At 39.2% G+C, this 27,984-nt stretch overlaps 1 protein-coding gene across 2 annotated transcripts; it reads left to right on the plus strand.

Annotated features, from left to right (window-relative positions):
• The first annotated feature begins 6,025 nt into the window (after positions 1-6,025).
• LOC101977679 (uncharacterized) lies at positions 6,026-20,014 on the plus strand. 2 transcript variants are annotated; one of them, XM_021733832.3, is made up of 6 exons: positions 6,026-7,136; positions 11,678-11,766; positions 12,536-12,662; positions 14,493-14,567; positions 15,379-15,461; positions 16,450-20,014. In XM_021733832.3, the coding sequence occupies exons 2-6, from the start codon at positions 11,737-11,739 to the stop codon at positions 18,298-18,300; spliced, it is 2,166 nt and encodes a 721-aa protein (XP_021589507.1). In that variant the 5' UTR covers positions 6,026-7,136; positions 11,678-11,736; the 3' UTR covers positions 18,301-20,014. The 2 variants fall into 2 exon arrangements, with proteins under 2 accessions (XP_021589507.1, XP_021589506.1); XM_021733831.3 differs by having other exon boundaries at positions 6,028-7,136; positions 16,447-20,014.
• Positions 20,015-27,984: the final 7,970 nt, after the last annotated feature.

Consider the following 27,984-nt stretch of genomic DNA (forward strand, 5'->3'; position numbering starts at 1 on the left):
TTGTTTATGGTATGCAATAGTTTAAGCTATTCTGTAAATTAAGTAAAAGAGAAAATCACGATAGTACCAACCTAATTGTGACCATGAAGAATTCAATGTCAGTGAAGCATATAGACTAGTAGTAGGCAACAACAAACGTTAGCTACCATTATATTTTTAGCACTATTGATATAAAACTTTTGGGAACAAAGGGGTGGCTTGGTGGTAAAGTACATGCTTAGCATTCAGGAAGCCATGTATCCAGCACCAAAAGAAAAGAAAACGACTAAATTTTTAAAATAGGAATAAAAATAATATGATATTGGGCTGGGGTTGTAGCTCAGTGGTTGAGCACTTGCCTTGCATGTGTGAGGCACTGGGTTTGATCCTCAGCACCACATTAAAAAATAAATAAATGAAACAAAGATAATTGTGTCTACCTACAACTAAAATAATAATAATAATAATATGATATTGATATTAGTGTGAGTAAATACATTACTAGCATAGAATGTCTAGAAACTGACAAAAGTATGTATAGGAATTATTGTTTATTCAAAATGGAATTTCATCAGTAGGACAGGGACAGTTTCTTAATAAGTGGTACTCCAATAACTGGCCATCCTTCTAAAGGAAGATATATTGGATCCACTATCCCACAATGCATGCCAAAATATATTAATTCTTTTTTGCAGTATTAGAAATCAAAGCCACAGACTCTTAAATACTAGGCACTCTACCACTGAGCTACAGCCCCAATCCCAAGATACAAATCTTTCATAAAGAAGTATCTTTCAAAAGAAAATTTGAGTTGTGTGTAGTGGTGCATGCCTGCAATTCCAGCTACTTAGGAGGCTGATGCAGGAAAATCACAAGTTTGAGGTCAGCCTGGGCAACTTGGCAAGACCTTGACTCAAAATAAAAAGGATGGGGGATTAGAGCTTAGTGGTAGAGTCCCCCTAGGTTTAATCTCCAGTACTTCAAAAAAAATCAAAGGAAACTTTGGTAATCTATATATAATCAGTTTGATTAGACTTTTTCTTTTATTTTTGTGGTGGTGGGGATCAATCCCCGACAAGCACTCAACCACTGAGTTATGTTCCCAATAACAAGATTTAAGGATGACAAGACTTAAGTCAGGTTATTACATTCAAATTATAGAAAAACAATCTCTTGGACTGTGTAAAACATAAATATTTTATACATCAATAGTTGAACATTAAAGAAGAATTTAAAATATCACTTTTTGCTGATGACATGACTCTATATCTAGAAGATCCAAAAAATTCCACCACAAAACTTCTAGAACTAATAAATGAATTCAACAAAGTAGCAGGATATAAAATCAATACCCATAAATAAAATGCATTCCTATACATCAGCAAAGACTCCACTGAAAGAGAAGTTAGGAAAACCACTCCATTCACAATAGCCTCAAACAAAACAAAACAAAACAAAACAACAACAACAAAAAACTGAGAATCAATCTAACAAAAGTGGTAAAGACTTCTACAAAGAAAACTACAGAATCCTAAAGAAAGAAATTGAAGAAGACGTCAGAAGATGGAAAGATCTCCCATGCTCCTGGATAGGCAGAATTAATATTGTCAAAATGGCCATACTACCAAAAGCATTATATAGATTTAATGCAACTCCAATTAAAATCCCGATGACATTCTTCATAGAATTAGAAAAAGCAATCATGAAATTTTTTTGGAAAAATAAGAGACCCAGAATAACTAAAGCAATCCTTAGCAAGAAAAGTGAAGCAGGAGGCATCACAATACCAGACTTTAAACTATACTACAAAGCTATAGTAATAAAAATGGCAAGGTACTGGCACCAAAATTGACTTGTAGACCAATGGTACAGAATAGAGAACACAGAGACAAACCCACATAAATATGGTTATGTCATACTAGACAAAGGTGCCAAAAACATTCACTGGAGAAAAGATGGTTTATTCAATAAATGGTGCTGGCATGAAATTAAACCTCTATCTCTCACCCTGGACAAAAATCAACTCAAAGTGGATCAACAAATAGGCACCAGAACAGAGACCCTGTGCCTAATAGAAGAAAATATAGGTCCAAATCTTTACCACGTTGGCCTAGGATCTGACTTCCTTAACAAGACTCCTAAAGCACAAGAAGTAAAATCAAGAATCAGTTAATAAGATAGATTCAAATTTCAAAAAACTTAACCAAAAAACCAAATAACCCAATCAATAAATGGGCTAAGGAACTGAACAGACATTTCACAGAAGAAGAAATACAATTGATCAACAAATATATGAAAAAGTGTTCAACATCTCTAGCAATTAGAGAAATGCAAATCAAAACTACTCTAAGATTTCATCTCACTCCTGTCAGAATGGCAATCATCAAGAATACAGGCAACAATAAATGATGGTGAGGATGTGGGGGAAAAGGTACACTCATACATTACTGGTGGGACTGCAAATCGGTGCAACTGCTACGGAAAACAGTATGGAGATTCCTTAGAAAATTGGGAATGGAACCACCATTTGACCCAGCTATCCCACTCCTTGTTTTATACCCAAAGGACTTAAAGTCAGCATACTATATTGATGCAGCCATATCAATGTTTATAGCAGCTCAATTCACAATAGCTAGACTATGGAACCAACCTAGGTGTCCCTCAATAGATGAATGAATAAAGAAAATGTGGTATGTATACTCAATGGAATATTACTCAGCTTTAAAGAAGAGTAAGGTTATGGCATTTGCCAGTAAATGGTTGGAGTTGGAGAATATCATACTAAGTGAAATGAGCCAATCTCACAAAACCAAAGGACAAGTGTTTTCTCTAATATGCAGATGCTAATTCACAATATGATGGCGGGGGGCACTAGGGAAGAATAGCACTACCTTAGATTAGGTAAAGGGAAGTGATGGGAGGGGAGGGGATGGGATATGGGGATAGGAAAGATAGTACAATGAAGCAGACATTATTACTATATATATGTGACTGCATGACCAATATGATTCTGCAGCTTGTACACCCAGAAAAATGAGAAATTATATCCCAATTATGTATGATATATAAAAGTACATAAATGCATCCTACTGTCATGTGTAACTAATTAAAACAAATAAAAAATTATAAAAAAACAAATTAGCACTGAATGTGTTGGTGCATGCCTGTAATCCCAGCAGATAGGTAGGCTGAGGTAGGAGCATCATAAATTCAAAACTAGGGCTGGGGTTGTGGCTCAGTGGTAGAGCACTTGCCTAGCATGTGTGAGACACTGGGTTCAATCCTCAGCACCACATAAAAATAAATTAAAATTAAAAAATAAAGGTGTTTTGTCCATCTAAAGCTAAAAAAAAATAAATTCAAAACTAGCCTCAGCAACTTAGCAAGGCCCTAAGCAATTTAGCAAGACCTTGTCTCAAAAATAAATAAATAAAAAGGGGTGGGGATGTGGCTCAGGGGTTATACACCCCTGGGTTCAATTCCTGGCAAAACCTCCCCAAATGTTGCATATTAGCATAGCAAAATAATCATCAATTCTTAAAGAATTCTTGATACACATTTCTTTTTTAAAATTTATTGGTGCTGGGGATCAAACCCAGGAATGCCAGATAAGTCCTTTACCACTGAGCCACATTCCCAGCCCAAGAAATCTTGATAAAATGTATTAGTAAATCAATGTGTAAAAATATCTTTATTATAAACTAAGAATAGCCAAAGCATACTGAACAATATAAATGACACTGATGGCATCAAAATACCTGATCTCAAATTGTGCTACAGAGCTATAGTAACAAAAACAACATGTTATTGGCATAAAAAGTCACGAAGACCAATGAAATGGGAGACAAAAAGTCAATTTCGCATAGGTACAGTCATTTGATTCTTGTCAAAAGTACAAAAACCATATATTGGAGAAAAGATAGCATTTTTAACAAATGTTGCTGAGAAAACTGGATTTCCATATGTAGAAAAATGAAATTATATCCCTATCTCTCATCTGCACAAAAATCAACTAACAGTGGATCAAAACCCTAGGAATTAAACCAGAAACACTACAACTGCTAGAAGAAAACATAGGGTCAACAATCCAACATATTGGCTCAGGCACGGACTTCCTTAATAAGACTCCTAAAGCTTGGGAAATAAAACCAAGAATCAAATACATCAAATAAATCAAGTAAATCAAATAAAACCAAGAAGTGGAACAGTATCAAATTACAAAGCTTCTGCACAGCAAAGGAAACAAGAGCATGAAGAGAGAGCCAACAGATGAGAGAAAATCTTTGCTAATTAATCTTCCAACTGGAGATTAATATCCAGATACAGAAAAGAATTTAACACCATTCCCCAAATAACTAAATTCATAAATGGACAGATGAACTAAACATCTCTCAAATGAAGAAAGTTATAAATATATGAAAACAATACATAAATGAAAAAATATTCAACATCTGCAGTAATCAGGGAAATGTAAATCAAAACTACACTGGGATTTCATCTCATTCCAGTTAGCATGGCAACCATCAAGAACACAAATAACAATAAATGCTGCTTAGGATGTGGGGGAAAAGGTATACTCATGCATTGTTGATGGGACTGCAAATTAGTGCAATTATTTTACAGAGCAGTATATAGATTCTATTTTTTAAAAAAATTTTATTATTTTTTTTTTGTTGATTTGTAAGTTATTTTTTTAGCAGCTTCTTTTTTTTTCAGAGAGAGAGAGGGAGAATTTTGACATTTATTTTTTAGTTTTTGGTGGACACAACATCTTTGTATGTGGTGCTGAGGATTGAACCCGGGCGCATGCATGCCAGGCAAGTGCACTACCGCTTGAGCCACATCCCCAGCCCCTGTAAGTTATTTTTTAACGTTTATTTTAATTATTTATTTTTATATGGTGCTCAGAATCAAACCCAGGGCCTTGCACATGCTAGGCAAGTGCTCTGCCGCTGAGCTACAACCCTAGCCCCAGTATATAGTTTCTTAAAGAGACCATGAATGGAACCACCATTTGACCCAGCCATCCCAATTTTCGGTATGTATCCAAAAACAAAAGAAAAAAAAAAAACAACCGTAAAATCAGCACACCACAGTGATACATGCATGTCAATGTTTATAGCAGTGCAATTCACAATAGCCAAGTTATGAAACCAGCCTAGGTGTCCCTCAATAGACAATTGGTAAACAAAAATGTGGTATATATACACAATGGAGTTTGACTCAGCCATAAAGATGATGAAATTATGTCATTTGCTGGTAAATAGATGAGACTGGAGAATATTATGCTGAGTGAAATAAGCCAGATTTAGAAAGTCAAGGATCGAGGGCTGGGGATGTGGCTCAAGCGGTGGCAGCGCTCGCCTGGCATGCGTGCGCCCCGGTCGGATCCTCAGCACCACATACAAACAAGGATGTTGTGTCCGCCAAAAACTAAAAAAATAAAAAATGTTGAAGAATTCTCTCTCTCTGTCTCTCTCTTTAAAAAAAAAAGTCAAGGATCAAATGTTCTCATGCAGAAACTAGAGAGAAATAAGCAATTTAAAAAGGGGTTTGTGGGACTCTCATGAAAATAGAAGGGAGAACAATGGAGAGAAAGGTGATCCAGACAAAGGGAGGAGGGATGGAAATGGGAAGAGTGGCATGACATTGAACAAAGTATGTTATGGGCATGTATGAATGTATCACAATGAGTTCCACTTTTATGTATATATAACTCCAGCGTACTAATTAAAAACCATAGAGGGAAGACCAACAGAGAAGAGGAAGGGGCTTAGGGGAGGTATAGAACTGAAATGGAGCAAATTATGTGCATTTATGAATATGCCAAAACGAACCCCACATTTATGTATAACTATGATTTAAGATAAATACATATTTTTTCTAGACTTTATTTTAATTTTTTTAGTTGTAGTTGGACACAATACCTTTATTTTATGTATTTATTTTTATGTGGTGCTGAGGATCGAACCCAGCGCCATGCACATGCTAGGCGAGCGTTCTACCGCTGAGCCACAACCCCAGCCCCAAATATATATATAAATCTTTATTATGGCTGGGGATGTAACTCATTGGTGGAATTCGTGCTTAAAATGCACAAGTCTTGGGTTCCATTTCCAACACCAAAAGAAAAAAAGAAAAGAAAAGAAAAAGAAAAAATATCTTTGTTAACTCTACAAATGCTACCCACTGAAAACCACAGCCAAGTGGCATTGCAGGAGAAATTCTAGAATTTTTGCTGAATAAATGAAGACTGCCTGATCTATCCAAATGGGAGGCCCCGGATCATCTGCTAAGACCTGAATAATAAAAATATATTTGAAGAAGAAACAATTCAAGGTTCCTAAAAATATATATAACTTTGAAAAGTAAAGCAATAGACAGGGTTTATCAGGGTATCCAGATAAGGAAATAGTTAAAAGACCCAGTGTATGGAGGGCACCGACCACTCCATTGATTGACAGATTTGCCAATGTGATATCATTTGAAGGGCTCTAGGGACGTGGGGGGCGGGGTTCCGGCCTATTCCGCCGTCCCCACCCCCGCGGGGCCCGTCCCGCTGTACCCGCCCAGGGCCGCGATCTAACAGCCTGTGACCCCGCCTTGCTTCTGCCCTCGCGTCCCTCGGCGAGCCGACGTCGGGGGCCCTTCCCCGTGCACGCGGGAATACACCAGAATCCCGGCCTTATCAGGTTCAATTGGTCTGAGGCCCGAGGCTGCGAGCCCCGCCCGCGTGCCCCGCCCGAGGCCGGGCGGAGGTGACGTCAGCGACCCCCGCTCCCTTTTCCTGACGCAATCTCCGCGCGACCCAGATCCTTCCGGCTTCCCCAGTTGGGGGACGTCCAGGTCGGGCTCAGTTCCACGGAGGAAGGTGCAAGGAGTTGTTGCAGGACCGAGTTGGCCAAGGCAGCGAAGGGACCTCGGCGCAAAGGCTGGTCCTCAGCCAGCGTCCAGCGGGGCCGAGAGGGCGGTCGTGCTGTGGGCCCGGGAAGTGACGTGAGCCTGCGTCCCGGGTATCTCATCTGCTGCCGTCCTCTCCAGTAGCTCCCTTTGTAAATTTTATTTTTCGAAAAAAAAAAAGGACTTTCCGCTGTTAGAGTCGTGTTGACGTCGCGGTGTCCTCCCGCCTCTTGGACCTGGCGACTGCTGCGAGTGGGGTGAGCCCTGCGAGAAAACTGGTTCGGGGCTGAGGCTGTAGCTGGGTGGCGAAGCGCTTGCTCAGGTCCAGAGCGTGGGTTCCACGCCATGCCCCGGGCGCGAGGTGGCGAAGTTTCCTGAGGACCTATTTCCCCTCTCTTAGGCAATTCAGTGTTTCAAATGAGAGCGTGCCGCCTTTGCGCATCAGATAGTTACCTTTTCATACTCTACTTTGTTAGAAAGGTGAAGGTACTTTCTTAGGTGCCGAAGGTGTGCCTAGTTTTGTATGTGAACACGAACGTTTGTAGAACACAAGTCTTTTTATAAACAAAACCACGAATTTACAGGCATTCCCTTCATCCGAATTTCCTAAGGCTGTACATCCATCCCCACAGAATTTAAGAACCGTGCCTCCAGTAAGGAAGGAGGCTTTATTGCACTAGGAATAGTTTATCTTTGACAAGATAGTTGGACTAAAAGTACATAAACAAATGTAATAAGAAACCTTGGATTTTAGATTCAACAATATCCAAAACCGAACAATGTGACTAAATTAACATTTGATTGAGTAGATATTAGACAATACTATGAATATTAATTTTCTTTTTATGGATTTGTGTGTGATGAGGATTGAACCCAGGGTCTGGTGCATGCATTTTACCAATGAGATACTCACCCAGCCCACTCACTATTCATTTTCTTGAATAAAAAAACTACTATTGTGGATTTAATCCCTTTTTTTAGGAGAGGCATTACCAAGTATTTAATGTTCCAATATCATCATGTTTACAGTTTATTTTCAACAGGCTTTCTTTCAAATACAATAAAATATGTGTGGGGAAAAAGAAAACATGAAAAAATGCTAAAAATTAGTGGACCTATTTGTTATGATTTAGATATGAGGTGTTCCCCCCAAAGCCCATGTCTGAGACAATGCAAGAAAATTCACAAGTGAAATGACTGGGCTATGAGAGCCTTAAATCAAGTCAGTGAATGGTGGTGATAAGTAGGCAGGTAGGGTAGACTGGACGCTATAATAGGTAATTGGTAGCATGTCTTTTGGGCCTGTATTTTGTCCCTGATAAGCAGAGTTCTCTCTGCTTCCTGATTGCCATGACTTGAGCTGCTTTCTTCTTCCACACCCTTCTGCTATGGTGCTCTGCCTCACCTTGTGCCAAAGCAGCAGAGTCAGCCACCTATGGACTGAGACCTCTGAAACCATGAGCACCAAATAAACTTTTACTCCTCCACATATTTCTTATCGGATCTTTTGATCATAGTGGCGAAAAGCTGACACAAACACTACTATAGTGTGTGCATGTTATATGTTATGTTCAAATGACCTATTAGTAGCTTCACATTTTTTCCAAAGAAAAATGTGGGGAAAATATACTTTGTCCTTTATAATAAACTGGTGAATGTGTTTCCCTGAATTCTGTGAGAGGCTTAAGCAAATTAATTGAACTTGAGTAAGGGTTTATGGGAACCCTGATTATAGCTAGTAAGAAGCACAGACAATTAAAGGTGTTGGGGTGGGGGTGGGCAGAGGGTGTTGCTCAATGGTTGAGTGCTTGCCTAGCATGCAGGAGGCTCTGAGTTCAATCCCCAGTACCAAAATAAATTTAGTATATACATAAGTAAAGTCAGTTTTAGGGACTGAGCCCTCAACCTGTGGGATCTAATACTATCTCCAGGTAGACAGTGTCAGAACTGAATTGAATTGGAGGACTGTTGCAGAAAGAATTATTTGCTGTGTGTGAGGAATATTCCAACACATCTGGTTTCAGAAGTGATCTGTGATGTGAGAGTATTTGGAGAAGAAATTGAATTTGGGTTGGTTGGTGTTTCTTATACATGTACACAGTCCGCTCTTCATTTCTGGACCTTAGAAAACCTAGACACTCAATAAGACTTCTCCCTGATTAGATCAAGTCCACTAGGATATTTTTCCCATTGATAAACAAAACTAACTCACTGGGGACTTTAATTACATTTACATAATCCCTGCACATTTACCATATTTCTATTAGAAACAGGTTAGAGGGTTAGTTAACATAAGGGGATTATCCAGGAGGGTGTCTACCAGAAGGTGGAGATCACTGGGTCATATAATTGTGCCTCCTGGGGAACGCAGTCCTAAATAGGGGCAGAAATCTCCAAAGTGTTCTATGTTATTGAGATTGGAAGCAAAATTTCTGTCAATAGAGCCATTTCTACCCTTATTCACCAATCTTGGGCCCATGTAATCTGGTTATGGGGGAGACAGTACCACATAAGACTCTAATTCAAAGCACTGTGCCCTACGAGACAGAATGCCACCCTTTCTTAAAGTTGTCTCACAGCTGGCCCTGCAGCTGAGTTTTCGGGAAGGCATTCCCTCTCTTATTTAGATCAGCTACTTCTCAATAATGGGGTATGTGTTGATTAGTTGATTGCAGAGACTACTCCCATTGTTGCACTAATCTGCACTGGAATGGTTTCCCTAGCCAGTGCCATGTGAGTGCTGTCACTGTGGCTAAAGTATTTTGTGAGCCCATGGATGGTGGTGCCACCTGAAGTGTAAGCAGCAGAGAGTTGATATGACCTTGTGATGTTGATGTCTAAGTGCTACACACTTGATTTCTGCTGCTCTGGGTTTTGACTTTTGTCATTGGAATAGAGGAACTCTATGTGCATTTCAATGATGGTATCAGTACATGAATATCTGGCATAAATTTTTTTGTTATCTCCATAAAGAGAGTATTGTCTTCTGGATCATCAACATAGATTAGGGTAAGGGTGGGAGGGGTGTGGAAATCAGCTGGCAAATTCAGTAGAACTTTCTTGTTTCTATGATCCCTTCTGTTGCATTATGCCAGGGAAGTTCTGGCATGTCAGCCTCACTAACTGTAGGTCATCCTTGAATCCAAGTTTTAGTCACCTAGCTAATTTAGCTGTTAAAGTCGTACCCAGGGCAACCCCTCTTGGGGTCCTCCTCCTGCCCCTGCAGGAGTTGTTTCTATCCTCACACTTAAATAAATCCTATTCCTTAAAAAAAAAAAAAAAAAAAAAAGGTAGCACTGAGGCAAGAGGTTTGCAAGCTTGAGGCCAACCTTAACCACGTAGGAAGACCCTAAGCAACTTAGACCATTCTCAAAAATAAAAAGGGCTGAGGTTGTGGCTCAGGAGTTAAACACCCCTAGGTTCAATCCCCAGTACAAAAACAAACAAACAAATAAATAAATATACAATTCTAGGGCTGAGGCTTAGCTCAGTGGTATTAGAGTGCTTGCCTAGCATATGTGAGGCCCTGAGTTCCATCTCCAGCACTGCAAGGAAAAAAATAAAGAAATAAATTTTAATTCTTTTCCATCACACTAGCTTCATATAAAATGAACATTAACACATGTGATGAGTCAGTACATTGTGGTGCTCTAGACATTGCAGGTCTAGACCAACTTCTAATTATCCTGGAATGTGACAGCAACCTCAGGAGATCAGGACCACTTTAGCTACAGTTGGGCCCTGGTTCACCACTTCCTAAATGGGTGATATGGAACAAATCCTTTTATTGTTTGAATCTAGTTTTTTTCTAGCATTAAATAGGGATTTGATATCTACGGTGAAGGGTTGGAAAGATGCATAAGTCAGTCTGTCTCCCCTGGGCCCTTGCGTGCACACAAGCTCTCTCGCTCTCGCGCGCTCTCTCTCTCTCTCTCTCTCTCTCTCTCTCTCTCTCTCTCTCTCTCTCTCTCTCTCTCCACACACACACACACATATGTGTGTGTGTATACTGACCTCCTAGTGTAAATGCATACTTTCTGGTCCTCAGTAAATGATAGTGGGTGTTATTAATACTTATGTTAACAGGTTACATTGTATTTAGTGGCTTTCTTTATATCATCTGTGGTGAGTAAGCCAATGTCTGATGACAAATGATGAAGTACTGCTCTGTAAGGAAGAATGGAGATTTCCCTTATCCTCCAAGATTCATAAGCTGCCTGAAGTGGTCTTGGCATCTAGGAAAACAGCGTTCCAGAAAACTTTGCCTTCAGCCTCACAGAATGACGGTTATTGATTGGCCCCTGACCAGTCCTGTTAATGTTCTTTTATAGAGATTCTGCTTTATATCCACCTTGTGTAACAGAGCCCATTGGCCCAGGTCTGAGCAGCCACACCACCCAGCTTTTTATGTTTTGGTTTTTTGGAGATGTCAAAATGGGCTAGATAATACTGTTGTGCAGATGAGCCCCCTGGTGTATGTGCTGCATGATATCCTTGAGAATTTTCATCATGGATAAATGAAGACAATTTCTCTGAATTTAAGTTTGCTTACCTGTAAAATGAATTATCGTAGCTTTTGTAATGGGCGGTACTACTCACCATCCCTTTTTCTAGCTCTAGGTGAGACAGGACTGCTCTAGCATTCTATGATAGTAGTACACATATGAGAGAGAGAGAGAGAGAGCTTTTCAAATGTGCAGGATTACATGGCAGTTTCATGCTAGGATGGAATGGCTTCTAGGCATGTAAGTGTAGGAATTAGGGTAGTTCCGGTTCTCATGCCTTCTTTCTTTTCCAGGAGCAGTTCTTTTCAGGGATCCATTCAGCCTACTTGAAGAAAAGATAAAAGCAGAAAAGATGGCAGACTGCCTGATAAACTATTACCGGGTATGCAGAAACTGTCCAACAGAATGGCATGCTTGCCTCCACCAGGCACATTTTCTTCTAGATAGACTTATCTCCACAACTATTTAAAGTCAGTAGAGCCTCAATCAACTAAGTCCCCAGATGAATTTACGGGAATGGAGTCTTCTTATCAATGAGGTGTTATCTGAAAATCACCCCAATATTTCAGTAATTACTAAGCAATGATGACACTAATGGTGACAAGGGTATGGTGTGATTCTTCTTTTGCCAAGTACTCTGCCAGATGTTAAGAAAGAAAAAAGTGTCCTTTTCCATAAAAGACTATTCATTTGTCCTATTTATCAAGCATATGATAGGAGTATACTTTAATAGAAGGAAATAAGGGCCTGGGGATGTGGCTCAAGCGGTAGCACGCTCACCTGGCATGCTTGCGGCCCGGGTTCGATCCTCAGCACCACATGCAAACAAAGATGTTGTGTCCACCGAAAAACTAAAAAATAAATATTAAAAAAAAAATAGAAGGAAATAAGAGAAGAGCTTCTAGTCTAAGTGTGGTGTGATAAATTCATTTTTCAGTAGAGCCATAAAAGCCATATGATTCAGGAGATGGGCAGTAAGTGCATGTGGATAGAGAAAAAGTTCCTGGGACCACTGAACCTTGCAATAGACAGTGAAAACCATCAGATCCTTGCATAGACCTTGGCCTCACTTCCTCATTCTTTAGTCAACATTGATAGAGATATTAGTATTGTAACTTATTACTCAGGCTGCCATGTGTTTAACAATTTAGGACTTGGTGACCTTTGAGGATGTGGCTGTGAACTTCACTCAAGAAGAGTGGATTTTATTGGATCAAACTCACAGAGACCTATACAGAGATGTGATGCTAGAGAACTACCAGAACCTGGTCTCGTTAGGTAAGTCTGCCATCATTCCTTGTAGCTCTTAGGGAAGAAATGGATGTTCTGTCCTTAAAGTACTGCACAATCAGTGATCTCAACACCAAATACATTGGGAAACAACAGGAACATAGTCTTTACCCTAATTCAGTGGTCCCCCTTTATCCATGGGGGGTATGTCTCAAGATCCCCAGTGGAGTTCTGAAACCAAACTCATACAAATTCAAAATAATATTTTAAGATGTAACAGTGAAAGTAGCATGCATTTAATTTTCCTTCTTCACAGTTTCACAGGTTGAAGATTCCTTCTTATGTAGATATTAGAAACCTTAGCATATGATATTTTTTCTTTTCCTTATTAAGCCACGATCTTTCAACTTTTAGATTAAATGGAGCACTGTGGCTTCTCTTTGGCATGTTCAAATTGTCATCATAATTACAGTCTGCTTTGGGTCCGTTATTATTAGGTAAGGCAAGGGTTATTTACACAAAAGCACTGCTACACTGTGACAGTCAACTTGATAAGTGAGATGGCTTCTTAAAGACTAATGCGCAGGTAGCATACAAAGTATGGCTGTGATGGATAAAGGGATAATTCATATCCCATGGATAGGACAGAATAGAATGTTGTGAGCTTTCATAAGCTACTCAGAACATTGTGTGATTTAAAACTTCCAAATTGTTTATTTTTGGAATTTACTACTTAATATTTATGGATATTAAGAAACATCCATAGGGGCTGGGGATGTGGCTCAAGCGGTAGCGCGCTCGCCTGGCATGCGTGCGGCCCGGGTTCGATCCTCAGCACCACATACCTACAAAGATGTTGTGTCCGCCGAGAACTAAAAAATAAATATTAAAAATTCTCTCTATCTCTCTCTCTCCTCTCTCACTCTCTCTTTAAAAAAAAAAAAAAGAAAAAAAAAAGAAACATCCATAAATATTAAGTTAGTTGATGGTAGGTAACTAAAACTGCAGAAAGCAAAACCATGGACTAACATGGTGGTTCTCAAAATGTGGTCCAAGATGAACAAATCACTATGATCCTGTTAGAAAAGTAAATTATCTGGGCTGGGGATGTGGCTCAAGCGGTAGCGCGCTTGCCTGGCATTCGTGCGGCCCGGGTTCGATCCTCAGCACCACATACCAACAAAGATGTTGTGTCTGCCGAGAACTAAAAAATAAATATTAAAAAAATTCTCTCTCGGGCTGGGGATGTGGCTCAAGCGGTAGCGCGCTTGCCTGGCATGGGTGCGGCCCGGGTTCGATCCTCAGCACCACATACCAACAAAGATGTTGTGTCCGCCAAGAACTAAAAAATAAATATTAAAAAAATTCTCTCTCTGTCTCTCTCTCTCCTCTCTCACTCTCTCTTTAAAAAAAAAAAATTCTCTCTCTCTTTCTCTCTCTCTCTCTCCTCTCTCTCTCTCTCTTTAAAAAAAAAAAAAAAGAAAAGAAAAGTAAATTATCAGTCTCTTCCTTTGACATACTGAATCAGAAATTCCAGATAGATCCCTGTCAGTGCATGTTAGCAAGCCACCCATTTGTATCTGATGCATTATAATTTGTGATTCCTGGTATAGTTTTTCCCCAGAAGAACAAGGATCTTTTTGTTTCACTTTACTTTCTATTTGATTCAGTATTAGTGTTTTGTTTGTTAGCATTAATTTGGGTCTTCAGAATTCCAAGATAACTAATCATTTTTGGGTACAGAAAGAGGTGATACTTGCATACTTCACTCTTTTGAAATAATTCTTCTGCTTTCATTAGAAACAGTATGATTAGAACTATACTGTTTTATCATCTGTTGCATGAACCTATTTCATGAATATCTTTCCCCATGTACAGGATGTGAACCCACCAAACCCAGTCTCATCTCATGGTTAGAACAAGAAGAGGATATGCAGACCGGAGATCTCCAAGGTGAGTGAGTCTGGAGGGCAACTGTGATCAAGGAGAAGTTTATTGAGTTTGGAAGGATCATGAAACTTTTTAAGATGTAGTTGATTTAAGAAGGTTCAGGACATTACTCTGAGAAGGTAGAAAATCTCAGCTTCTCATACTCTGTCTATTCAGAGTTTCCTGTGATCTCCAAAATGAACTGTTGTCTTTTTTTTAAATCACTTTTTCATTTGTTCTTTGTCTACATCTTTTCTTCTTTTCATGCCTGATAATATTATTCTTGTTTACCATCAGTTCTAATTTTTAAAGAATCAGTTTATAATAAACTATTTAAGACTATGACCCACAACTTTACTGTTGCCAAATTTGATCTAGTTAAAATGCTCAAACTTTGCTTTTTTCCCCCCCATATTTTTTTCCTTTATCTTTTTTTTGTTGTTGTTGTTTGGTTTGTTTGGTTGCTTGGTTTGTTCTTTTGGCTCTAGTGATTGAACCCAGGAATGCAAGGCAAGTGCTGTACTGATTTCCAACTTTTTTTTATACCATGTTTAATTTGAAAACAAATACAGTGGCTGGGCATGGTGGCACACAGGGCTGAGGCAGGAGGATCACAAGTTCAAAGCCAGCCTCAGCAACTTAGCAAAACCCTGTCTCTAAATAAAATATAAAAAGGGCTAGGGATGTGGCTCCAATCCCTGGTACCAAAAAAAAAAAAAAAAAGAAGAAGAAGAAAGAATGATAAAACAAATACATATAAGCCCTATCATTTTTAATTTCTACAATCTACCATTTCTTTCTCCAAATCTTAAATTTGTCTTCTGATCATATTTAGAATGGAAAATGCACGTTAGCACTGAAGAGGCAGCATTTCAGCAGAATATATTGAAGGAACGAATTTCCAGTGGAATACAAATGGTAAGATTAACAAAAGATGTTGTTTTCCACACTCAGAGAAGATGTGAATTCTGTTATAGATAGTAACATTCATCCAAGTGGGAGGGAAGCAATATGTCAGGAGAAATACTTTCAATATAATATCAATTTTGAGTATAATATCAATAGTATCCCAAACTATTGTGAAGCCAGTTCCTTCAGGGATCCCACAAGTACACAGTCCCACATATCCTGGAATTCTGGACATGGGAGTTTTTAAAGCAATTATCTTAATCTTTTTAACATTAGAACAGATATCACAGGATTTTAGTCCTATTGTTCCTTCATTGAGTACTATAGAATTCACATAGCAATAACTATTTGAAAGAATGCAAATGGTGATATTTATAATAACCCTCTAAATACGTTCTTTATTCATCATTCAACCATTTGTCAATAGGGAGAAGGTTGCAGTATTGGTGAATCCTCATTTATCATACTTGAAAAAGATGGGGAATTCTCTTATAGAAAATCTGTATCAATGAGACTTGTTTTTTTGTTTCCGTGATGCTGGGAATCAAACCAAGACCTTGAGCTAGGCAAGCACTCTACCACTGAGCTGCATCCCTGGCCCAAGAGATGCTTGAGAGAAATAACATTTACCCTAGCAGGGGAAATGTCTCTAAAGGGATCCTGAGATCCTGAATGTGATGAATTTAGGATACCCTAATCCAAGCTCAAAACCTGGAGCTTCAGAGTTCTTAGAAGTACACTTTCCCACTCAGTTGGGTACTGAGATTCTTAAAAGAATTTTATGAAAATGTACAGGAATTATCCTAAGACTAAAATAGATGGTTCAGAATCCTTGCAGTATTCCTTCATTCAATTTGAGAGAAGTCCATAGAGTACGAATTCTATACATGTAATAAAAACAGTAAGAATCAATTATGTTTTATTTTTGCTTTCAGATAGGTAAAATCCATTTCATTTGAAAAAAAATCTTTAACCATATTTCATCCCTTATCAGCAGACGGGAAACCAAAATGCAGGGGAACTCTGTAACTATCTGCAATATGGAGAAATCTTCAGTGAACACTCATATTTCAAGACACACATGAAGATTCAAAATTCAAGGAACCCTTGTGACTCTAATCAGTATGGAAGGTATTTTCCTACTACTCACAAAACCTCTACTGAACAGACACTCTCTGTGTTGAGTCAGTGTGAAAGAGCTTTTAGCCTGACTCCAAATGATGTTTACCAGAAAACCATCACACAAGACAAATCCTTTGAATGCAATGACTATGCCTTCCTCAATCAGCCATACTTTCAGGCTCATTTGAGAAATCACAATGGAGAAAAACTCTTTGAATTGAAGCAGTATGCAGGAGATTTTACATTTCCCACAAGTGGAACTGTGCCTATTCAAATGTATACCATAAAAGCCTATGAGTGTAAAGTTTGTGGGAAAGTATTTGGATATTCTTCAAACCTAAATAGTCACATGCGAACCCACACTGGGGAAAAACCCTATGAATGTAAGGTTTGTGGAAAAGTATTTGGTTATTCTTCAAATCTTAATAGTCACATGCGAACCCACACAGGGGAGAAACTCTATGAATGTAAGGAATGTAGGAAGTCCTTCACTACTTCTTCAAGCCTAACTGAACATTTCAGAATTCATACTGGAGAGAAACCCTATAAATGTAAAGAATGTGGAAAAGCCTTCACTAAACGCTCAGGCCTTACCACACACGTACAGACACACACTGGAGAGAAGCCCTATGTATGTAAGGCATGTGGGAAAGCCTTTACTGCCGCTTCAAACCTAACTGAACATTTAAGAATTCATACTGGAGAGAAACCCTATCAATGTGAGGAATGCGGTAAAGCCTTCCATGCTTCTTCCTACCTGCGTAAACATGTAAGAACTCACACTGGAGAGAAGCCCTATGAATGTGAAAAATGCGGGAAAGCCTTCCATGCTTCCTCATACTTACGGAAACATGTAAGAACTCACACTGGAGAGAGACCTTATCAATGTAGAGAATGTGGGAAAGCCTACAAAAGGTGTTACTTGCTAACTGAACATTTAAAAACTCACACAGTGGAGAAGCCCTTTGAATGTAAGTTATGTGGAAAATCCTTCAGAAGTTCTGCCTGCCGTAATAAACACATTCGAATTCATACTGGAGTAAAACCTTATAAATGTAAATACTGTGGGAAAGCTTTCACTGTTTCCTCAAGTCTAGCTGAACATGTAAGAACTCACACTGGAGAGAGGCCCTATGAATGTAAGGAATGTGGGAAAGCCTTCACAACTTCTTCATGTCTCATTGTGCACATAAGAACCCACACTGGAGAGAAACCTTATGAATGTAAGGAATGTGGGAAAGCCTACAAAAGGTGTTATCTGCTGACTGAACATGTAAAAACTCACACCGGGGAAAAGCCCTTTCAATGTAAGGTATGTGGAAAATTTTTTGGAAATTCTTCATGTCTTAATAAGCACATTCGAATTCATACTGGAATAAAACCATATAAATGTAAGTATTGTGGGAAAGCCTTCACCGTTTCTTCAAGCCTAGCTGAACATGTAAGAACTCACACAGGGGAGAAACCCTATGAATGTAAGGAATGTGGGAAATCCTTCACTACATCCTCAAACCTATATCACCATGTAAGAATTCACACTAGGGAGAAGCCCTGTAAATATCAGGAATGTGAGAACACCTATAATAGGCTTTATTTGCTAACAGAACATTTAATGACTCAAACTGAACAGAAACCCTTTGAATGGAAGGAATGCCGAAAATCCTTTAGAAGTTCTTCACGTCTTAATCATCACACTGGAATTTTTACTGATGAAAAACCTTATTAATGTGAAGAATGTGGAACAGCCCTCAATTATGCCAGTTTATTTCAAAGGATTGAAAGACCTCTATTCTCAAGATGCCCCATGAATTTAAGAATTGTGTTAGAATCATTGGAATCTGATCATGATGCAGTATTGTGAGAACTCATCCTGGAGCCATATAATGTAACAAACATGAAAATCGTAATTCTCAGGGACCTATTAAATATATAGGCTCTTCCAGTGGAGAGAAAACACTGTTGATGTATGATATGTGGAAAAGTTGTAATTGTTAAATACTTTGATGTTCATTTGACCTCACAGTGGAGAAAAACTTTATTGTATAGGTGAGGAAGGATGCAAAGTCAATTTTTTACATATTATCCTTCAGCCTTTAAAAACAGCGATTCACACACAAGAAAAAGTGAATGTTTAGATATGAAAATTGCATCCCCACCCCTGAAATCTTGTATGTTGACAGACATACCACCTTCTGAATGATTCTTTACATTTAGTTTGAATATTTATGAGTCCACCTTGATCATTCCTGGTGGGATATATCTGTTTCTTGTATAGCAAAACCATTCCAGTCAAGGTGCTAGACCTTTCTGATGGCATCTAGCCAAAAATGAGCCTTTTGGAAACAAAAGTATCCTATACTATTTGTTTATTTGTTGTTCCTGGGATTGAACTCAGGGTCTCACACATGCCAAGTGTATACTCTACCACTGAGTTGCACCCCCAGCACAAATCCTATTTTAGCATTGAAGATTCTCTCGTCATGCTTTTAAACATGGTTCACTAATAGTAACTCACACTAGCCAAATTTAGGCTATAATATAGCTCTCAATGTTGTTCAAATGCTCTTGCTCCTCTCTTACCTGATTTTTAAATTCATATTAAAAAGGGCATGTGGAAAAAAGGTTGAGTGAATAGCTGGTAGTGTGACAGACCTCAGTTTCATGGCTGTGGAGGAAAAGCCAGATCCTTGAACCTGAGAATAGGAATTCCTTTAACTTGGGGAGGGAGGGAGGGAGAGACCTAGATTTTCTTTTTCTTTATAGATTCATTCCATGATTGGAAAATAAATCATATTCCTGAGTCAAACAACAGCTTGGACTGACAACTAGATTTTCTGGATTTGCCTTTTCATATAAGATGAAAAATAGCAAGAACTCTGGACATGGCTGGTATCATGTTCTGCTATGCTGGAAATCATCACTGACTTTGAATATGGCCTTTCACAGACCAACTCAACCAGATTTCAGTCTGAGTGACCCAACATTTATATATGCTTGAGCAACTTTTGATTCTGTCATGTGCTGCCCTCAGGGCTGCAGACCTTTCTTTGGCTTTTTTTTTTTTTTTTTTAAGAAAGAGTGAGAGAGGAGAGAGAGAATTTTTTAATATTTATTTTTTAGTTATCGGTGGACACAACATCTTTGTTTGTATGTGGTGCTGAGGATCGAACCCGGGCCGCTCGCGTGCCAGGCAAGCGCGCTACCGCTTGAGCCACATCCCCAGCCCCTTTCTTTGGCTTTTAATCCAGCCAGTGTAGAGGTATTCCAAATCACACTAAACAATAATCCTGAACAGAAGAGACCTGTGCACTTTCATGTTCCATGTGTTTCTTGTGAGGAGTGGTAATGGAATAATTCTCTTGTGGGTGTGAGTGTTACTGTTAGGCACAATTGTTATTGCCATTACCTATTGGCGATGACAATAAAGGTGATCACATCAATCTGGGCTACCTTGCGTGGGTGGTTATGGCTCATGAATTTGTCTTAGATGCCATCTTACTGTCTGACATGAGACCTGTAGGTCCCTCTGGAACTCACTGATAGTTGCCTGATGATGAGCACGTGGGTGATGGGTGAAGTCACTAGTGCAGGTTGGCCTTGTCCTTCAGTCTGGACTCCAAGTGACATTATTATTAACAAATGACAGTATAGTGTTCACAGCCCAGACATTGCCCTGCCTGAGAAACTCACTGCTGGTGAAGACATCACCTCACCCAAACACCTTGCCACTGGAGAGGACTTCCTCCACTGCACTGGAGATGAGTTCAGATTCATCATTGCTTCTTTGTAGCAATGCCTGTGCGCTCCTGCTCCTCAAGCACAAATTGCACACAAAACATTTTTTCTAAATTTGATATTTGGGGTTTGATTGGTGTGCCTGAGCTTGCTGTCAGCTTAGCCTATGACCCTGGTATAATGTTACAGGGTTTGAGTGGGGCGTGCCCATCAAGGATAGTATCCATAAGTCAATCATCTTATGCCTAATGTAACCACACTATGAGGATGTTCTAAATATTACTATCATCAGGAAGTGTCTTTGTCCCTAGGGGAGGGGGTTTCTAAGTTAGAAGTTCCATGTCGAAGCTCCTGGCTATCAGTTTCCTGGCCTGGCAGCTTGGCAATGCTAACCACAGTGCTAAGGATGTGGTTTCACTAACAGCTTGCTAGAGCAGAGCATCCCATCCTGCAGGTGTTCCTATCAGGCTTGAACAAGTATAGATTCTTCAAACGCTCTGAGCTGCTCATAGCTGCTAGCTGGAAACTGAAATATATTACAACATAATGTCAGCCAAAATATACAGCTCTATACCCCATCCCTTTAGGAAAATCTGATAGAAGTTACTGCTACCTCTTAGAGAGATTACTATCTACAGTTCTGAAAGTTGACAGAAATTTTTTTTTTTTTTTTTTGGTTTCCCAGGAGTCACCTGCTACATATCAGTCAATGTTATTCACTTGCCTGCAATCTCCAGGCAATCCTGTGGTGGCAGTTAAACATAACAGACTTTGGGAACTAGAATGTGAGATAGACCAGCCTTTCAGACAAATAGCATTGCAGAAAGCTTTGAAAATAATTCAAAATGTAGCTCAATGGTAGAGTACTTGTCTAGAATGTGTGAGGCACTGGGTTCAATCATAAAAATAAATAAATGCATGCTGTCCATCTACAACTACAATAAAATTTTAAAACAAAAAAACAGTACTGTGTGTCATAACAACCAAATGCAGGCAACAATAGATCGAATGTGACTACATACCATCTGGGCTAAGTTTGTAGTAGGCCATGCCATCTAGATTTGTGTAAATCTAAGATATTTGTGAAATGATGAAATTGCCCAAAATTGCAGTTCTCAGAATTCACTCCCATGGCACATGACTATTTGAAAAATAGGCCTGGTGTGGTAGCACACACATGTAGTGTCAGTGATTCGGAGGCTGAGGTAGGAAGATGGCAAGTTTGAGGACAGTCTCAGCAAACTAGCAAGACCCTGTCTTAAATAAGTTTTTTTTTTTAAGTGCTGAGGATATAGTTTAGTGATAGGGTACCCCTGGTTCAATCTCTAGTATTGGAAGAAAAAAAATTCTCAGATTTGGTGAACAACACAGGTACAAGATGTTCAGTGAACACAAAACATGAAGAAAACTAATCCCAAAAATGTAGTGAAAGCTAAAAATAAGAAATCTGGAAAAGAGCCTGAGAAAACTCACATGAATGCTTGTAGTAGAAAAATTCCATTTATTTCTCAACTGAAATCATAAATGCCAAGAGGAAATGTGATATTTTTCAAGTACTGAACTGAAGTATCAACTTAGAATGCTATATCAAGTAAAAGTATTCTCTAGTAATGAAAGTGAAATAAATTCTCAGATGAAGTAAGACAGAGTCATTGCCAAAAGACCTGCTTTAAATGAATTGTTAGAAATGCACCTAAGAAAGAAATGAAACTTAAAATATCAGGAATGAAGGGAAAGCTGTAGAAATAGTTACCTTGATAAATATGGTATTGTACAACTGAGGTATTTTGGGGGACAATACTGGGGATTGAATTTGGGATACTCTACCACTGAGTTATACCCCAGCCCCTCATCCTTTGTTTTGTTTTTGAGACAGTTTCTAAATTGACCAGGCTGACCTTGAGCTTGCCATCCTCCTGCCTCAGGCTCCTGAGTAGCTGAGATTACAGGTATGCACCACCACAACTAGTTTCTACTTGCATTTTTTATAAATGATTGTTGAAAAGAATAAAACATCTTACAGGTATACAGATATTTCAATTTTTGTAGATATAATACATAAGACAAACACAACATAATAATGAGGGTAAGCCAAGTTGATACCAAGTTTCTGTATTTCATTTAAATGGTAAAATGTCATTCCATGTAACCTAATAATTTATGTATATTTTAATCCCTAAAAAGTATGCAGTGAGGGGCTAGGGATTTAACTCAGCGAGTACTTGCGTAGCATTCAAGAAGCCGTTGGTTAGATGCCCAGCTCCACCAAAAAGAAGAGAAAGCAATGAGATACAGTAAAAAATACAGGAGATAAATTAGAGTACTAATAAGTGGTTAAATAACTAAAAAGGAAAATAGAAAAATAAAAAAGAGACTAAACATAATAATAGAGTTGAATCACATTTGTAATCTGAACCATTCAATATAAATGATCTAACATACAAAAAGAAAGATGAAGTAGCATGACTAAATTATATTTTGCTTCCAAGAAACTCTCTTAAAATAAAGTGATGTAAGTACATTAGTAGTAAGTGGCTTTGCACCCTTAGTGTCCACATCTGGAGGGCTATGGTAAACAGGCATCTGGGGCATAGGCTTATGTGGCAGGTTGCACAAAAGTTACTATGCTGACCTGCAGCATTCATTCTGGGATGCTCAGTGCATGTGTCCTAGGGACATTGAAAACAATCTGTTAAGCTGTTTGACACAAGCAACTGAGATGTTCCTCTTTTAATGGACATCCTTTCAGTGTTAAATGTTCAAATTAGGGGGGCCAGAGAAGGAAATGCCTGGGCCAAAGCTCAAAATCTTCTAGTGCTGTTGTTTGGATAGGATATTTATTTTTCAAGTGTTCATGCATTGGACCTTGGTCCTAAGTATGGAGGTGTTAAGAGGTGGTGAGACAGGTGTAGGTGGCACATACCTATATTCCCAGTTACTTGGGAGGCTAAGCAGAAGGATTGAAAATTTGAAGCTAGCCTGGGCAACTTAGCCCCTATCTCAAATTTTTAAAAAAAAAAAATAAAGGTCTGTGGATGGAATTCAGAGGTAGAATGCTTGCTATGTGTGCAAGGCCCTAAATTCAATCCCTAGTAACACACACGTGTGGTAGGATTTTAAGGTGGAACCTAGTTGAAGGTCCCAAGAATGACCCATTTTTGCTCTCTGGCTTTCTATCTCACCACATAATCTTCCTCACACCTGCTTCCACCACTGTGATGCCATCTCCCATGGGGTTTTCACTAGAGCTAAGCCAATACTGGTGCCATGCCCTTGCACATCTAGAACTTGGAACTAGATAAGTCTCTTTATAAAGTGTCTATTCTCAGATATTTTGTTATAGTAACAGAAAATTGACTAATCCACATAGGGACTGTGTTCTGAGCATATAGAATGGGCAAAGTGCCAGAAAATGTCTTTTACCCCCATATGGCTGATCCACTGTGCACCAACTAGATGCAGCAAGAGGATTTCTTTGCTTTTGTTTGTCCCTCCAGTTCCTCCTATACCAACTTGTAAGTGTAAAAGATGAGTGAAAAAGAATCCAGTTCATTATTCTATGGTAGGTTTTGAAGGTGAATTTGAAGCTGAGATGAATTAATTTATAACGGCCACAGTCCATGTTTTGGATAGTCAACATCCATATATATCCTTATATACATATTTGAATTTCCTTATAATATAAAACAATTGTATATTTCTGCCTAACAAGAATCAAGGGAAAAAGTTTTTACCCTCCTCTAAAGTGAGGTGTGCAGTCCCCCATCAAACACCATACCTTTTTCAAGACATTCTTGTCACCAGTCTTGTTTCTTCCATATCCTTGCCTATCCAGCCAAACCACTGGCAACAATTCATAAATCAATGTGTATGCTTCTTTGTGGCCATCTCTCTCTCCAGACTTATTGGCTGCTAAATTCAGTAACTAAATTGGGAAAATTTTTCTTTTACTACTGTCTTCATGATCACCTTTCTGTGAGAACATAATTTTAGTTCTCCACTTTCAGGTGGAACTACATATCATGCAGACAACATTTGTACCAGGTTTTTTGTCGGCATCAATGGGTAATAAGGAATATCTCAAGAAGTCATAGGCATGGACTGAGGGAGAAGAGGTAGTATAACGTGTTTGTGTTGAAGAGTATAGATCCACTGCTCATGCAATTCTCTTTATTACTGGAGCTGCCTGAGAACAATATCATCTATGCCATTTTTACTTGAGGATACATTTTTTTCCTGCATGTACCCATGTGTCTGTCCTGTGTCTCAACAAAACAAATAACATCCTTTTCTTAATAGGAAGCTCAGTCTGTGCGGTCACTTGATGTCTTATGGTTTGTTCAGTCTCTATTGTATACCAATCATAAGCTGTTTCTCAAAAGTAGAATGGTTTCCACTACAACAGGGCATGTATTTGTTCTGAAGTGCCAGAAGTCTGTGCTAAGTCTCATATTAGTGCTTTCTAGAGGCTTCCAACCTCAACCTGCTTACCATTGACAGTGAGTATCATTCTGTCTGGTGGATCATTCAGACTTAATGCTTGAGAAATTGGTACTTCAGCCTGGATTTGATGCAGAGTGCTTTCACTGTTGTCCCAATTGAAACTGGAATCCATCTAGGAGGCTCTGAAGATGGGTTAAAGCACATTCATATGGATACATACTACTGTCTTCAAAATCTGAAAGTTTGGCTGGGGATAGAGTTCAGTGGTAGAGTACTTGCCTAGCATGTGTGAGGCACCGAGTTTGATCCTAAATACTGAAGTGGGAGAAAAACACCCTGAAAGTTTTACCAATGCTGTGCCTCATTGGGGAGCAGGTGCCAGACCCTAAAAACATCATTGAGTTAGCTGGCCCCTACAGCTCCATTTTCTGTTTTGTTTGTATCTTATACAGATGTCTCAAGTATTTGGCATTTCCAACTCATGAGATTCAAGCCACATCATAGTCAACAGAGTAGACAGTTTGATGATCTATGCAATGTAAGACCTCTGACATTCTATTAGTGCAGCAGTATATGTTGGATCTGGAATTACCCCCAAAGGTCCATATGGTAAAGTCTTGGTCACTTCCGAGTTGCAACTAGGAGGTGATGGAACCTTCAGGAGGTGGGTACTAGTGGGAAGTCTTCAGGTTACTGGGGACATGTTCTTTAAGGTGATAGTGGGATCCCAGCTCTGTCCTGTCTTTTACTGTCAGAGCCCGTTGACAATCTGTAATTCCTGGTACAGCAGAGTGCTTAAAGAAAGACACACGCACACACACACATCCACTAGAAAATGAGCACCATCTTTACTTTCTTCTCTCCTTCTTTTATACAGCATTGTTAATTAAAACAAGGGAAAAGAAAAAACATCCTTTCAGCAGCTTAATCCTTACAAGCATGGATAAACATTCTCAGGAGAACTTTATTTATGGTCACAGTGTTCCGTATTTCTTATCAATTAACTTGTGGTTAGATATTCCCAAGCAAACACACACACACACACACACACACACACATATAAATTTTATACTTGGCAGAACATTCTTTTATCTTCTTAAGACAACAACAAGGACACAGTTCAAAGAATTCATACTTTCTCACAGAACTCCTTGTTCTGCTAATCGTAGCAAAACTTAATTGTTTATGTGTGTGAGCACACATTTTACTTCTTAACCATGAGGTGAGCATATTTTACTCTGCCATGATGTGCCAACTTGTCACAGGTCCAAAGCAACAAGATCAGTCACTTGTGGACTGGAGTCTCCAAAACTGTGAGCCAAAGTAAACATTTTCTCTTTATAAGTTGATTATCTCAGGTACCTATTATAGCAATGGAATGCTAACATAGGCAGAAAATGGGGGATTAATCCAATTTTATGATAATCCACTTCTCCAAGTTCCAATCTTCTTCCACACAGGTCAGGTTACATACCTATTTTCATAAGTAGGTAACTTTGAGAAATAGAAGTTACCTATTTCTGAAAATTGGGGGAGAGGCTGTGATTCTCTGTTGTGATGACTTGTGTCAGGTGTTTTGTCTACTGGATTTGTGACTTCTTACATAGATAAATAAGAGTCTAGTGCTCAGGTTGGCAACTATGACCCATGGGACACATCTTGCTCTAACTTTAAAAGTTTCACTGGGACATAACTGCTCATCTCTCACTTTACACCAGCTGGATGGAGTTGACTATTTGCAACAGAGATCATTTGACCCACAATGCCTAACATTTAATACCCATCCCTTTAGGACAATGTCTGTTGGTCCCAGTTCTGCTAGGCTGGTTCTCAGTGTCATTCCTTGCAGCACTGTCTTCATATTCCATCATCAGGGATCTCTGCCAGCCAAATCATTCTAATTTCTGGTATGTGTCATCTGTTCTTGACTATTGATGTGGACCCATTGCCTTTGATAGTTAAGGGCCACCCACTTAGTTGTCACTACTCTGGGTTTGCATCATCCCCAAGAAATTAAGGTACTCACCTCAATGATTATCTCCCCTATATTTGTACCTGACATATAAAATGGTATAACCACAGGTTTTCAAGGATGGAGGTTCTCCCGTCACAGTTTATCTATGGATAATTCATGAAGAGAGTGTCTTCTGCGTCCTCAACACAGGAAGAGGAAGGAGGGCTGTGCAGATCACACATGAGAAATTCAGGGCAACATTCCTGTCTCTAGGATTCCTTCTTTCACTTATGCCAGGAAAGCTCTGGCATATGAATTTCCCTAACTCTAGGTCACCACCAAGTGAAGTTCCAGTCATTCAACCAACATAACTGTTAGTTACACCCAGATCCATGAAATCCAGAATATCTAGTAAGTGTCCCCTGTCAAAAACCCTAACAGTGTTTTTTCTGTTTTCTGAGGGCTCAAAATGGATTTCTATATTGCCATTTTCTGGAGCTATCTTGAAGACAGTCTGACCAGTGTGATAAGTAAAGCAGGGCACTCCCAGACCCCATTCCTTTGTGGGTTTAGGGAAAAAATCCATTCTGCTAGTATGTAAATATGTATCAGAAGAAAAACAGGTAAACGTGCGAATGGATGCTAAGGATGTTAGAGTAAAGATGGCGAAAAGTAATACTAGATAGGACCAAATGCCACATGGGGGCATTTACTAGCCTAACTAGTCCTGTTCCTCAGTTATGTCAGAATTTAGCCTTGAACTTCCAGTGGTGTCTGAATTAGGCAACTGAAAGTTTTTTTAAAAAATAGCCTGCATCAGACTAAAATTCTAAAGTGTCTACTGTTTCTGTCCTTCTCTCCGATCTTGGCAACAGTGTCTGATTCTTCCCTTTCACTTCCCTGCACAAACCTGCAGATAGCACCTTGCTTTGTAGACTCTTCCTTGCTGGTCTGTCTTGGTAGCTCAGACTTGCTTCTTTGCCCTGAGCAGAGGCACAGAAAATCAAGGCTTCAAACCCAGAAAGGTGGATATGGCAGTTATGCTCCATGCTTCTAAGGGAGTAAAATTAGCAACTGGGCAAGGTGGCACATGCCTGTAATCCCAGCAGCTTAGGAGGCTGAGGCAGGAACCAGCCTTAGCAATTTAGCTACGTCCTAGCAACTTAGAACCTGTCTTAAAATAAAAAGGACTAGGGAAGTTGTTCAGAGATTGAGCACCCCTTGATTCAATGCTCAGTACCAAAAAAGAGCCATCAAATTAACATATAGCAGTGAAAC

Source organism: Ictidomys tridecemlineatus, chromosome 2, assembly GCF_052094955.1.
Source record: "Ictidomys tridecemlineatus isolate mIctTri1 chromosome 2, mIctTri1.hap1, whole genome shotgun sequence".
NCBI classification, from domain to species: domain Eukaryota; kingdom Metazoa; phylum Chordata; class Mammalia; order Rodentia; family Sciuridae; genus Ictidomys; species Ictidomys tridecemlineatus.

What these genes read in the sequence shown, in the direction of transcription:
- LOC101977679 (XM_021733831.3), top strand. Translation starts at nt 11,737, where the DNA reads ATGGCAGACTGCCTGATAAACTATTACCGG. An exon ending in GCCTGATAAACTATTACCGG is followed by an intron (nt 11,767 to 12,535) that starts GTATGCAGAAAC and finishes TTAACAATTTAG; the next exon opens with GACTTGGTGACCTTTGAGGA. An exon ending in GCAGACCGGAGATCTCCAAG is followed by an intron (nt 14,568 to 15,378) that starts GTGAGTGAGTCT and finishes GATCATATTTAG; the next exon opens with AATGGAAAATGCACGTTAGC.